A 13,225-nucleotide genomic window follows, 5' to 3' on the forward strand; every position below is an offset into this window, starting at 1 on the left:
TACTCTCCTAGAGGCTTGATATGCAAATTGCAGAGGATCTTGCAGAGGATCTATAAGATCTACCATACTGCTGAAACTGCCGTACATACTGCAACTAGTACTGTAGTGCTAAACTGCTACGTATGAAACGACCAAATATTTTGACTTCATCATAAAATGCTAAAGATTCTTTGCACAATATCAGGCATTATTGCTGTATTCAGTATAGATACTGTTTATGAGATTATACATGAACCTCCGTCCTACAATTAGTACAATGCTTAGAACTGCAGGGTCCACCTGCTGGCCAAATGCAGGGATAAAATATCATAAAATCATATTAGTCACTTCATTTTACCAAACTAGGATTGAGTTTTAAAATTTGCGTGGGATCTGTACAAGTTCAAACAGCACTATTCTGACAACCATTAACCATTCTTAATATCATAAATTCATTTCACAGTTATTCAAATTCAAAATTAGTATTCGAAAACGTAGATCTCGCACCACTAAAAATTTCATTTGTTTATTTATTTAGGCTATTAAAAGATTCCGTACCACTAACTTTTTTATTTGTTTATTAAAATAAAATGATTAAACATAAACAAATTAAAATGTGTTGTTCTTCGCTGTCCTACATCAAAACAACACAATCTCAGTAATCTCAGTAAACCACAATCACCGCATGTAACCTGTAGATTTACTTGTTTAATAAACATATACACGCACATTACAGTATATTTGATATATCAGTGTTTTAAATAAATTGACGAATCGTTTGAATCAATGCTCATGTTAATGTCCGGGCTGCGGACTCCTCCCCGTGTGGAGCTACCACGCAGCTCCGCAAACAACATCATTCAGAGCTGCTCCTCTCAGGCCGCTGGGGGAGCGCACTACACGGGACGGCGAAAAAAGTCAAAGGGTTAACTTGGATACACGCGCGGCGGTGTTTTGATTAAAAAAACCATCCAACTGCACACGGAAGCGACTTTGTTATTCACGGAAAGGATTCCTCTTGGTATGGTATTCGTTTCGAAAAGTACACACGCGCGTAGTTGAAGGATTTAACTCCAGTATGCGGCAGTTTTGAAACAAAGGGGTCTGGAGCGCCGTTGTCTCTGTGGTAAGACGCGCTGTTGTTTTAATAAAGAGCGTTATATTGTTTCCTAAAATGTTTAATTTTCCTCTTATTTTTTAGTTTGGATAGTCATAGTTTGGATTAAGGCGTTTAAACCGAAACTCTTCGCTTTATTCCTTCACAACTCTCATGTATACTTGATATCGCTGTAATAAGGGTCTCGTGGCGTGCCGCAGGGCTAGATGCGCGGCGCCGGTCACTTTCATTTGGTCCGATTTATTTATTTCTGTTTTTTTTTTTTTAGAAAGTGACCTATAGGTAGGGAAAATTCAGCCCTAGATCTCTCACAAGTTAATGGGATAAAGTCGTGCTTTTCGGCCAAGCAGCTGTTGGAGTTCAGCTTGAGATGCTTGAACTTTGCTGGACGACTTCAAGCTCAGCAAATTCAGAAAAGATTTGCCCACAAGCGCCCACTCATCTTATGTTTTTAGTTCCCCTGAAATACTTTTTCTGTCAAACAAACCTGAAAGACGTGGTGTGGTAGAATTCGTATCTAAACTGAACTGGAATTGCTACTTTCACTCCCTCATTCTTGTGTTTAAGGATTGGGGCCCTTTCTGGATGGGAAAGATGGAATCGGAGGGGCAGTGGTGGAAAAGCCAGCTTGCAGCGGACATCCATCAGGCTCTGCGAATTAAGGTGAGTTGTAATAAACAGCTTCGCATTCATCATTGGATATCAAAGTGCAGTTTTAACCCAGACGTCAACGTCCAGGTCTCCAATGGCACAATTGCCACACGTTGAACTAGGTTCAGCTTGACTTGTCCAAGCTTTGATGGGGAAGTGTGAAATGTCACACAGCCCTCAGAAAACATACTCTGATTGTGGCCTTATGAAAGTTCCCAGACAAAGCATCGTCTAGTATTGTCTGCATTCATATTGTAAACACAATTCCTTGATAATATTGAATATAGTTTACAACCAGGAACCAGGACTATTTGCAAAACCATTAAGGTACTCAGCCTACTTTTAGTTTAGCTTTATTAATGCATTTTCCTAATTTATTTATTTTACTTTAAAAGTGCTGTGATTATATAGTAGCCTAATATTGCACGATTATACTTTTTTTATAATTTGGGGTCAATCTTGGGCCCTGGAATTTTGGTCACAGTTTTAATCCATTAGCAATTTACATAAAAGTAGACAAGCTGTTTTATCATTGTTAGTAAATGGTGTTTTTTTTTTTTTTACTACTGGACACACCTGAGTTGGAGCACTAGGAAGTGTATTGCTAAACCATGTGAACTGACAGTGAGGTTTAAGTGCATTTATTTAGTGCACGCTGTCTTTTTATTGTCCATCCTGTTTATTGCGGGGTCTTCTCACATCCGGTTTGGAATGTGAAGTGTTCTGTTTGTGTGTGTTTGTACTTGAGGTTGTCTGTTAGCTTTAGATTACTGGACTAAACAGTCCTGCTGGGTTTATTCAGCACTTGTCAAGGAGTGGCAAAAAATGATGCATGTGACTGAATGTGGTTGCATGAACCTTTTTTTGGCACATTATTCTCTTCCACAGCTTGGTTAGTCAGAGTTGTATGTGAATGTAGTGATATGTAGGACTAATGCAATGCAGATGCAAAGTGGTTCAGCTGTTTGGAGAAATATGTGAAGATGAGAGGTTTAGTTTTTTGTTGGATTTTATTTAGACACAGCAATCTCTTTGAGGAGGTTAATTAGTAGCGTTGTACTTAATTTTGCTTGTAAATTCTTTAGAACGATGCTAAATTATTCTAGTATATTTCTTCTGTAATTTTATGTTTCTTGTTCGTGTTATTTAGTTTGTCTTAAAGCAAGCTTGACAATATTCAAGCAAGTCTATTTCCTCTTTTCAAGTGCCAGTTCCCGTTTTATCTGTGTGAAACCCACAAAAATATAAAGCCACAAAGGGGTCCTGAGCTAGTTTTATTTCCTCTGGCTTTACCTTGTTATATTATTTAAAGATGCTTTGAAAAAGCATGTTCTTTTGAAAACTGTTTGCATCAAGATATTCAGTTGACAAACTGATCAGCCATTCAAATACAGCAGCAGCTGTAGGGCTGACTAAATTGCGAGCATGCCCCACAAAAGGGCTCCTTGAGAGGGTCAAATCCCAGCCCCTCACCCCACAGGGGACAGATGGCTGTGAGACATGATGGCTAGGCCTGTAAAGGAAGCAGAGCCTCCTCAACAGCCACTAAAAAGCAGCACACTCTGCCTGCAGACTCATGTCTGGAAAGAGTTTGACTGTTTAGATGCTTATTAAATGTGACTGGAGCTGTGTTTGAGTTGTCATTTCTGCGCAGTTGGTATTGGATTAACTTCTGAGAATGGCTCTGGTTTAGTTGTTTACAGAGCGTGCTGACAAAAGGCAATTATTTTGATGGGCCTTGTTCATGAAAAATGTTTAATCTTTCATAAATTGATTTGAAGATGCATTGTCCATTTGAAAATGGTACATTTATACTGTTATTTTTAATTGAATATATTTTCAGATCCTTTATGCTAACTATTTTATTTACGTCACTACTATATTTAACGGATTATATAGTATTTTATATTATAAACAGAATTTACATGGTAATATCACAGATTTTTATAATATTATAAAAAATATTATTATTATTAATATGAAAAAGCAATATTTATAAAAATATATAATAAAAAATTATAATTTAAAATACAAATTATATATAATTCTCTATTTGAATAGAGTTGATTTCTGTGATGGCAAATCTGAAATTTCAGCAGCTGTCACATACGTGTCACATGATTCTTCAGTAAATCAATCTAAAATGCAGATGTGATGCTCAAGATGTTTTTTATTATGTTGTGTTTCTAGTATTTTTGTCTAAACTGATACATTTCGGGGTTATTTGTTCAATAGAAAGTTCAGCAATCTTTAGGAACAATATAAATACCTTAAATGTCACTTTTGATAATTTAATGCATTCTTGCTGAATTCCGTGATACTTTTTGTAACTTACCATGGTCCAAATATTATATACACTGTTACATAAAAACCATACCATCCTTTTCTCCTTAGGAGCTGAAGTTGCCAACATACCAGGCTCAATCTCCACAGATCGGGATGCGACGGTACTTTGCCGACCTGCTCGCTGTTCTTAGTAACCGATACCAGCTTTGCCCCACGGCACGTCACCTGGCCGTCTACCTGCTCGACCTCTTTATGGACCACTATGATGTAGCGGTGCGGCAGCTGTACGTCATCGCTCTCTCCTGTCTCCTCCTGGCCAGTGAGTCACATGTGAATTTGATTGCACTTTTCTTTGCTCACCTGTATTAGATTTTTGATTCTTATCTGATGATTCATAAATTTGAACTGCAGAAATTTCATGTTTGGGTGCTCCTATTGAACCGAGCGAGCGCGTCTGATTCTCTGCACTATAGCTGGCTGCTGTATTGTGCTGTGTGACAGCTGTGTGCATAAGAGGCCACAGTCTCTGCTGGCCTCGAGACCCCTGAGTCAGTCTCCAAGGCAACCTATCCAACGCACAAATCAGTTAGAGCTCCAGCAAGTTACAGCTGCTTTGGCGTGTCGCTTCGGACAGTTTCAGGTGGATTGCAAAAGCTTTATGCGGCAGACAGAGAGAGACATTCTTGCAGTGATGCAGAAGTGTCGCCAGATGTCTTTAGTAGATTTATTGTGCGGGAAACAAGGAAGTCTGACTCATAATATATCTGTGCTGTGTAATGTGGCGGGGCATGTTATCAGTGGTGGCACGTCTGCTTGCACACAAACAAAGCCAGAGAGATAAGATCGAGGGGGTGACTTGTGTCGCCATGTGTTGGTGTTTTTCACAGATTAAAATCTGAAACCCAGATTAAGGCGGCCAAAATGACAATTAATGCAGAGTGCTTTCTGTATCTGTACAATACTGACCTGAATAATTTAAAGGTTGTCTTTTATATAGCGAATCTCTTGCTTTATTCTGACCCTCATTACAGCTGCCTCTTGATTGGGGGAGGGTTGTTTTGTGCCGGCCAGCAATTGGCAGTGTTCAGGCAATAATTAATTGCTTTCGTCTGAATGAATAATGGCTTTGCTCATGTTTCTTGTGAGGATATCACTCCCTTTCCCCAAGTCATTGATTCAGGCGGCTGTGGTCATTGTTGGGTTTCTCTTAAGAGTCGCCTGCACTCAATGTGTCTGGGGCATCCAGCCCTATGCTTAAAGCTGAGAGCATAGCAAAGTTTCCATTCACACCAAGATTTATTATGACAAATGGTAGAGAGGTGCTGTCTTTGCATAAAACAAAAGGGTTTGTGATTTCATGACTATAAAAAAAATCCCTAATTAGTATTACATTTTACCCTTGTGTTGTGTTCCGGCCATTTTGACCAGGAGGAACTTACTACATTGGACTGAAACTTACTGAATTTATCTATGTGTGTGTATTTTTGTACTATTTTCCCTCACCTTGTCACACTTCAAAATGTCCAACATTTTTCGTAATGCTATACTGTCAAATGTTGGATTACATTTTTGGTCAAATTGTTTTCTTTGAATTATTACATGTTTTTGTCTTTCTTTTTGGAACTGGTTGATCAAAGGCCTCTCTAATCTATTCACAAAATAAACTCCAAAACTGCTGTGCGTAAGCTCATATGAGTGGGGCCTATTATCAGTCCGTTCCAAAAATAAATAAAAACCATTGCTAAACAAAAGAAAACAAGTTTTTAATAAAAATTAATCTGAGTTTTGGTGATAATATTGCATGCTGAGAGATTTATATTTTGACTTGGAATACCAAATTAGATAAAGGATTTTCAGCTCAGCACGAGGGTTAATATTGTTAGTGTGCCTGTCATTGTTCACTAAAACTATTAAAAAATGTTTTTGGTAATTGAGATGAAGCTAAATTAAAATATTAATATTAGATGAAAAGCATAAAAATGAGAAATGCTGCCTTACTGAAATTACTAGAATTAAAATATATATGAATTAAAATGAATATGTATTAATATATATTAAAGTCAAATAGATATATTAAAAACAAATAAAAATGACAAAAATACAACAAAATGACTTAAAATATAGCAATAAAAGCTAATTAAAAAGAAAAGAATACTTTAATAGTATATAAATAATACTAAAATAACACTGCTGCCCTACTAAAGCTCATTTACTTTGGTTTAAGATTTTTTTTAAGCTTGTGTAATTTGAAGCCAGACCGTAACCCCGTATTAACACAGGATGATCATCTTGAAGGCTGAGTCGGCAGATATTGCGTCGTGCCAAGATTTTAGCTGAGATCAACGTAAAAATAAAAATAAAACACTGCTGTCCTGAAACAGAGGAAATAAATCAAGACTTTCAGATCTAGTTTTTAGGTGATAACATTCAGGGATGAATGATGGCTAAATGCAGTTTGAGGATACGCATGGACGAACACTTGAGCTTGATGTTATCAGTGCAATTAGCCCCCCACACCCACCCACTCTCATTCTTTTAGCTGAGAACTTCGGAGTTGGAGAGGGTGAGATATCAGGCTCATTTCCTCTCCTGAGCTGAGGCGATGGGGGTTTGTTATGCTAACATGCACAGTGTATGTCGTGAAACTGGTTTTTATTAAAGTTCCTCTATTATGGGTTATGAAAGGTTCATATTTTGGGTTTGGGAGTCCCCAACAACAGGCTGACATGCATATGCAAGGTCAAAAAACCCTTCATTGTCTTATAATATGCATTTATTTTTCACTTATTTGCTCAAAGACTCTCAAGCGATTCGTTCAACGATTCATTTTTCCAATCCCCTCCTTTGCGTGACGCTAGTCTGCGGTGATTGGTCCCATTTTCATTTCATCATGCCTGTATGTCTGATAGAGCAGTGTTTGTTAGCAGCGCTGCTTTGTGTTCAGTGTTACTGGGGAAATGCTTTTTTACCGCTCCAAAATTGGCACCTATTGGCAAAAATGAATTTGCATTTTCATTTCAGACCAATGCAAGTGGGCGTGCAATATGCTAATGCTTCATGTTGACGTCAACGTGACATAGCTTGGGATTCATTGTAAAAATGACTAATTTCAATGATTCATTTCAGAGTCGACTTTTTTCTTTTGAGAGACAATACTTTATACAAAGTGCACTTTCAGATTTAAAATTTTGTAGGATGTTTTCATTCAATTAAAGCTTTGTTACACACTGCATAAAAGGTAGTTTTCAAAAATCCATAATAGGGTTACTTTAATCAAACCTAATAGTATGTATGTACATATGTGTATATGTGTGTGTGTATATATATATATATATATATATATATATATATATATATATAATGAAACCCCAACCCTCTGGTACTTTTCCATTATCAGCAAGAAGCCCTGTTGAAATAGTATATCATCCTGTAGCTAATGGAGCTTCAGCTCTCCTTTTTGATGAAACGGTGTAGAGTAGCATGTCAAATGAAGGCTGGCCCTCTCCTCAGAAGGATGAGGGAGGGGGAGATGAGGGCCCTGGAGGGGCATGTTTGAACTGAAACACTCAGCAGGGTTCCTGATATTCAGATTAGTGTGACAGATGCCCCCCTGAGGTTTGATGCTAATGAAAAGAATTTGTACGCCCCAGATAATTAAGAAAAGACACTGTGCAGTGGCTTTTTGTGTCAGCTTGGCATTTTTGACCATGAAGGTCCACCAGGGTTTCCTGTTCTGCTGCTGAATCTACAGTGACACGACAAAAGATTGTATTTTAGTTTGAATTGAATGTGATGATGTGAAAGACAATAGATAGGAAACTTGTTTCTGTTTGTCTTTGTTGGCTGCACACAAGAACAAAGGATTCATATGTTTTGGGTTCATCAGGATCCAGTTCATCAGGATGACACATAATTGCAAAATAATAGTAGTGTACATGTAGTATAATTATATAAAATATATACAGTGCAAAATATTGTATAATTATGACAGATCATGATAATTTATTGTATAATTAACGTGTTTAAAACTTCATGTTTGTTTGTTTCTCTTTAACTTTGCACTGATATTTCCTATAATATATGAAGATTATATTCAAACTTGGAAACCATGAATTCATTTGTTTTTGCTGCTTAAAAAAAAGCATTTTATGTTTGTTTTATTTTTACTTTTTCAAGACTCAGATTTTCAGATTATCATGACAATTTCAGACTATCATGAAGATTGATATACATTTGGTAAAATAGCTTATATATTTAAACAAAAAGTGAAATGGTTATAGACTAGATTACCATTCAAGATATAGTTTTGTCATATTGTGCAGAAAGAATATATCTTTGTAACTGGGGGAAAAAAACTGGTATTCATAAAATGCAGCCCTGAATGCATTCCATATGTAAAATAACGTCATTATGAGTGTTTCAGAAAAAATGATCATAATTGTCCTGTGATCTATGTACATAGACTACACTGTTGCTCCCCCATTTTTATTTTACATTCTCAGAATTGTTCTAGCCATGGCTGCATCTTATGTATATATTTGTATTTACTTATTTATTGCATTGCTTTTTTTAAAGGAGCATTGCGTAGGTTCTGAAATTTCTAACCGTTACTGACACCAGTGGCCGTTAGAGGAACTGCAGCCAGTCTCATGCTCGTTCTCAGTGCGCACGCTCTTTTTTTTCTTTTTCTTTTTTACTTACGAGGAGTGTCCGTGGGTGTCTGAATTGTTGTCATGGTGTCATTTTGTGAATTTTCGCGCCAGTTCAGGCCCGACTCCTCCACACACAATTGAGTCTCCAGGCTGATAGAGGCAACCGTGGTGGACAGTCGAGGTGTCATTCTTTTTTTTACATCATGGTTGGCTCATACATGTACAAATGAAAACTCTATCTTAAAGATTTTTTTTATGTAAAAACCTCCACATAGCTCCTTTAAATGTAATTTTATTTTTGTTTGTTAGTTTGTTTGTGGTGTTCTTGGTGCTGGCATTTATAATTGTATTTTGTGTTTGACTCCAAGAATAAGGACGTTTTTGACTAATTTTGGTCTCCGTTAGCAGATTGAAACCATTCTATTGGCTTTCTATTTTTGTATCTCTCTGATTGAATAACATCAGTAAAGCGATAACCAGTTTTAGAAATTGCTATAATATTTCACAATATTTAAGTAAATATATAAATACCGCCTTGATGTGCATAAGAGACTCAGAAAAAAATGGCTTGCTAAATCTGAGAGAGCGCTTATTGAATTGCCATCTGACTCTTGTAATGACTGGGTGTTTATGTCCGGTGTAGTAGTTAAGATGCTCATTTACAATAGAAGTTATGTTGTAATCATAAAGTGTTATTAAAATTGTGTATACATTTTTTTTAATGTCCATAGAAAATATGTGAGTTTTTGAAACCCAGTGTCTTGATGTAGAGGCCTGATAGTGCTTGCGTGTCATTTAAGACGAAGTCTCTGTGAATGAAGGTGTGACCTTGGATTCTGTTTGGACCGTCCGTTTCTCCACGTCAGCCAGCGATCTGAGGGGGTCTGTGGGTGCTCAAGCATGAGCCGTAGAAGTCAGAGGTCGTGGGGCTTTTATTGTTGGAGCATTAGACTGCGGGGGAAGCAATACTACAGAGCCTTGGACTTTGGGGGGAAAAGATATTAACGCCTTGCACCTAGAGTTAGGAAGGGTAACGGGGAGAACAAAGGAATTCTGCAGTGAAGGGCTAATTCACCACGAGGAAGCTGTGCTCTCTCATTACAGGAATTCACAAAATGCTTCACCTTAAAGATGTCAATGCAAAATCCTTAAATGTGAAAAAGCACAGAGATGCATTGTTCTTAAATCAAGAATGTCTTAGATCTTAGTGAGATCTGATCATGGGAGCTTAATAAAAAGGTATAAAATGTCCTTGCTTTCATCTGTAACGCATCATGATGAATCTGCATTGTGATATCTCTGTGATGTCTGGAATACCAGCAGGATAATCCATGCATTCATATTTTAACATTGTAATCGAAATCAAACAAATGAAATGCTTGAGCTCAAATAGTTGTTTGTCTTGGCTCAGGTAAGTTCGAGGAGAAGGAGGACCGTGTGCCCAAACTGGAGCAGCTGAACACTCTGGGCTTCATGTGCAGTCTGAACCTCACCCTCAACAAGCGTGACCTCATCAAGATGGAGCTGCTGCTGCTGGAGACATTCGGCTGGAACCTGTGCATGCCCACACCTGCCCACTTCATCGACTACTACCTCCACGCTGCTGTGCAGGAGGGGGATCTGCACAATGGCTGGCCCCTCTCCTCCCTGTCCAAAACCAAAGCTTTCATGGACAAATACACGCACTACTTCCTTGAGGTTTCGTTGCAAGGTGAAAAAGTCACTTTTTTTAACACTCCAAAGAGAAAGGAAAAATGGAAATCGCATCATATGACCACTTTAAATGATTCGGTTCAGTCGCAATGACTCACTTATTAACAGTGACTTGCTGCCACCTACTGGCAGTTTTAATTTCATATTTAAATTATATATATATATATATATATATATATATATATATATATATATATATATAATTTTTTTTTTTTTAAATGTATAATAATTAAATATCAGAATTAAATTTTTTTTTTAAAAAATAACATATTATTTATGCATTTGTAACTGCAGGTTAAATGCATTCATGTCTCTCTGAGCTGAATGAAATTGTGTAACTAGGCATACATCTAAATGCAATAAAAAGCAATACAATTTTTTATTTTTCTTTAAAAAAAAACCAAATTATTTATTTTAAGAGACCTATCTTACTTTTCCAATGAATCGATGGAATAATCTGTAGAATACTCGATTACTAAAATAGCCGATAGCTGCAGCCCTAATTTGAATGTTTTATTAAAACTAAGTAATAATGATGAAACAAAGTATAATTTGAGAAGATCATCAATTCAGATTGTAAATTTGATAAAATGTTGGTTATATAACAGACTTCTAAAAGATTTGGTTAGGTAAGGTTTTTTTTTTTTTAATCATGAGTCTCTTATGCCCCAAACTTTTGAACAGCAGTATTATTATAATTTACAATAATGCAAAATAGTCAATTTACCAATACCAATACCAATAATTTCACATTGTCAGTGATTAATGTATTTTATATATTTTTTTTTTGATAATTGAACTTTTTAAAAACTTGTTGGAAGCGCTGCACAAATAATATTAATGTTACATTTAAAATTACTATTTAATATAAAGTATTTATAGTATAAATTGTAATCCCTGTCTTATTTATTTGCTTAAATGAATTACCACTCATTCATATCACCTATATGTCAGTTATTGATGACTTATTAAGCATACTGATGATGCAGCCGCTTAATAAACGTTTCAAGCCTAGCAGTCTGTTAACCATGGTAAAATCACTGAGGCTATAACACATCATGTTTGTGTGTGTCTCTGTTGTAGATCATGCCTTCCTGAGCTTCAGGCCTTCCCAGGTGGCAGCTGCCTGCATAGCTGCGTCCAGAATCTGCTTGCAGATCTCCCCCAGCTGGACCACTGTCCTCCACCTGCTCACGGGCTACTCCTGGGATCATCTGACGCAGTGCATCCAGCTCATGTTACTGTAAGAGCACACCACAGTATATGCTCGCATTCTTAGAACATGATGTGCCCTGAAGTAACCCACACATGCTGCACTTAACCCTGCTCTTTTGTTAAATTTTGCAGCGCTCACGACAATGACGTAAAAGAAGCCAACAAATCCAAATCTTCCCCTTCGGCCAGTCAGAGCCTCCAGCCGCAAGCTCACGTCCCCCACAGCCCTGCCACCCCCTCTCTGCAAAGGCAGCCTGCCTCCAGCTCCCAGCAGCTGCTCCTCCAGGCCAGCAGTTATCCGCAGCTCCCCCAGCACTCGCCGGCGTTATCCCAGCTGCACATGCTGGCCGACTGCCAGGCCCTGGGACCGGTGGGCTCCCGGGAATATCTGCAGCCCCACCAGGCCGGTCTGCTTTCAGCCTCGATGCCGGCCAGCTCTTTCCCGTCTTTCCCCAGCTTGGCGTCGGGGCTGCGAGGCTTGCCCCTCCAGGGTCCCATCTCCATGCAGGTGAGCATGGGGCCCGAGCGCCACTGCCTCGGTCTGACTTACGGGAGCGGCTGCTTGAGTTCCCACCACACGTTCACAGCCGGCTGCTTCGACAGGTGACGCCAGGAGAGGGAGGACAAACTCAACCTGGGGCTGCCGCCGTCCTCCGCCCTCTCTGCCGCCCCCGAGGGGCTTCGTCCCGGACGCCGACGGAAACTTTCCAAACAGAAAGCCAACAGTCGAGCGGATCCAACTGAAGTCATAGTATTAACTTGAGAACTATGGGTATTTTAGCATTTGGGTTTTTCATGAACTGAGGATGTCTAGTTTTTAAGAGTATTTAGCCAAGTGAGGACCTTCTTCCAGTGCCACAAGCTTAAGACTTGGGGATCCATCCCACCAGCATTTTCAAACAAGTCCTTGAACTTTCACTGGATTTGCTGTACGGTCCTTTAATGCTGCTGCCTTTTTATATGAACCGATGGCTTTACGATCAAGAATCCTGTCTCCCTTCTGGTCTTGTTTACAGTGACATGCCACATATCAGGGATGTACAGATCTCTTTAATACGAACACACAACGTACCATTGAACCAGCTGATGTTTGTATGAAGTTGCTTCTTTTGTTCTCGTCTGTATTTCTTGTCCAAGTCTTTAGAGAAGGTTGACGTTACGCTGAGGTTCCAGTTCCCTCAAGCAGATGGAGGGAGATGCCCCAGGGGACGGAGGCATCTGTGCTCCCCTCTTTTCCATGCTGGAGGAGACCATGCTTTACTAGTTCCTCCTTCCCCCAGGGAAACTTAGCCATGATCGCCCTGCGGTTCTGCCGTGTGCTATGAAGATGACTTGACTGCTGTACCTCTTCCCATCAGACACTGTGGCTCGTAAAGATTACCTCACTGTTACACTGTCATTCACATTTACCTCCAAGGTCATGCTAATAACTAGTTTATCCTAGTTAGAAAAGAGTAGTTCTGTTACAGCTGTAGCGTCATACCTTTAGGTCAACATTTTAGTCTCGTTTCTGTTAAGCAGACGGTCCAAAACATTATTATTATAAACTAAAGATAAGATTAACCAAACATGTTACTTTCCTTTCCTTTTGTTAGTGTCCTTTTTTGTTGTT

At 38.5% G+C, this 13,225-nt stretch overlaps 1 protein-coding gene across 1 annotated transcript; it reads left to right on the forward strand.

Moving 5' to 3' along the window:
• Nucleotides 1-801: 801 nt before the first annotated feature.
• Nucleotides 802-12,487, forward strand: LOC132117327 (cyclin-J-like). Its single transcript, XM_059526557.1, has 6 exons — nt 802-1,105; nt 1,664-1,759; nt 4,142-4,352; nt 10,097-10,396; nt 11,482-11,641; nt 11,746-12,487. The coding sequence occupies exons 2-6, from the start codon at nt 1,682-1,684 to the stop codon at nt 12,218-12,220; spliced, it is 1,224 nt and encodes a 407-aa protein (XP_059382540.1). The 5' UTR covers nt 802-1,105; nt 1,664-1,681; the 3' UTR covers nt 12,221-12,487.
• The last annotated feature ends 738 nt before the right edge of the window (nt 12,488-13,225 follow it).

Source organism: Carassius carassius, chromosome 36 (assembly GCF_963082965.1).
Source record: "Carassius carassius chromosome 36, fCarCar2.1, whole genome shotgun sequence".
Taxonomy (NCBI): domain Eukaryota; kingdom Metazoa; phylum Chordata; class Actinopteri; order Cypriniformes; family Cyprinidae; genus Carassius; species Carassius carassius.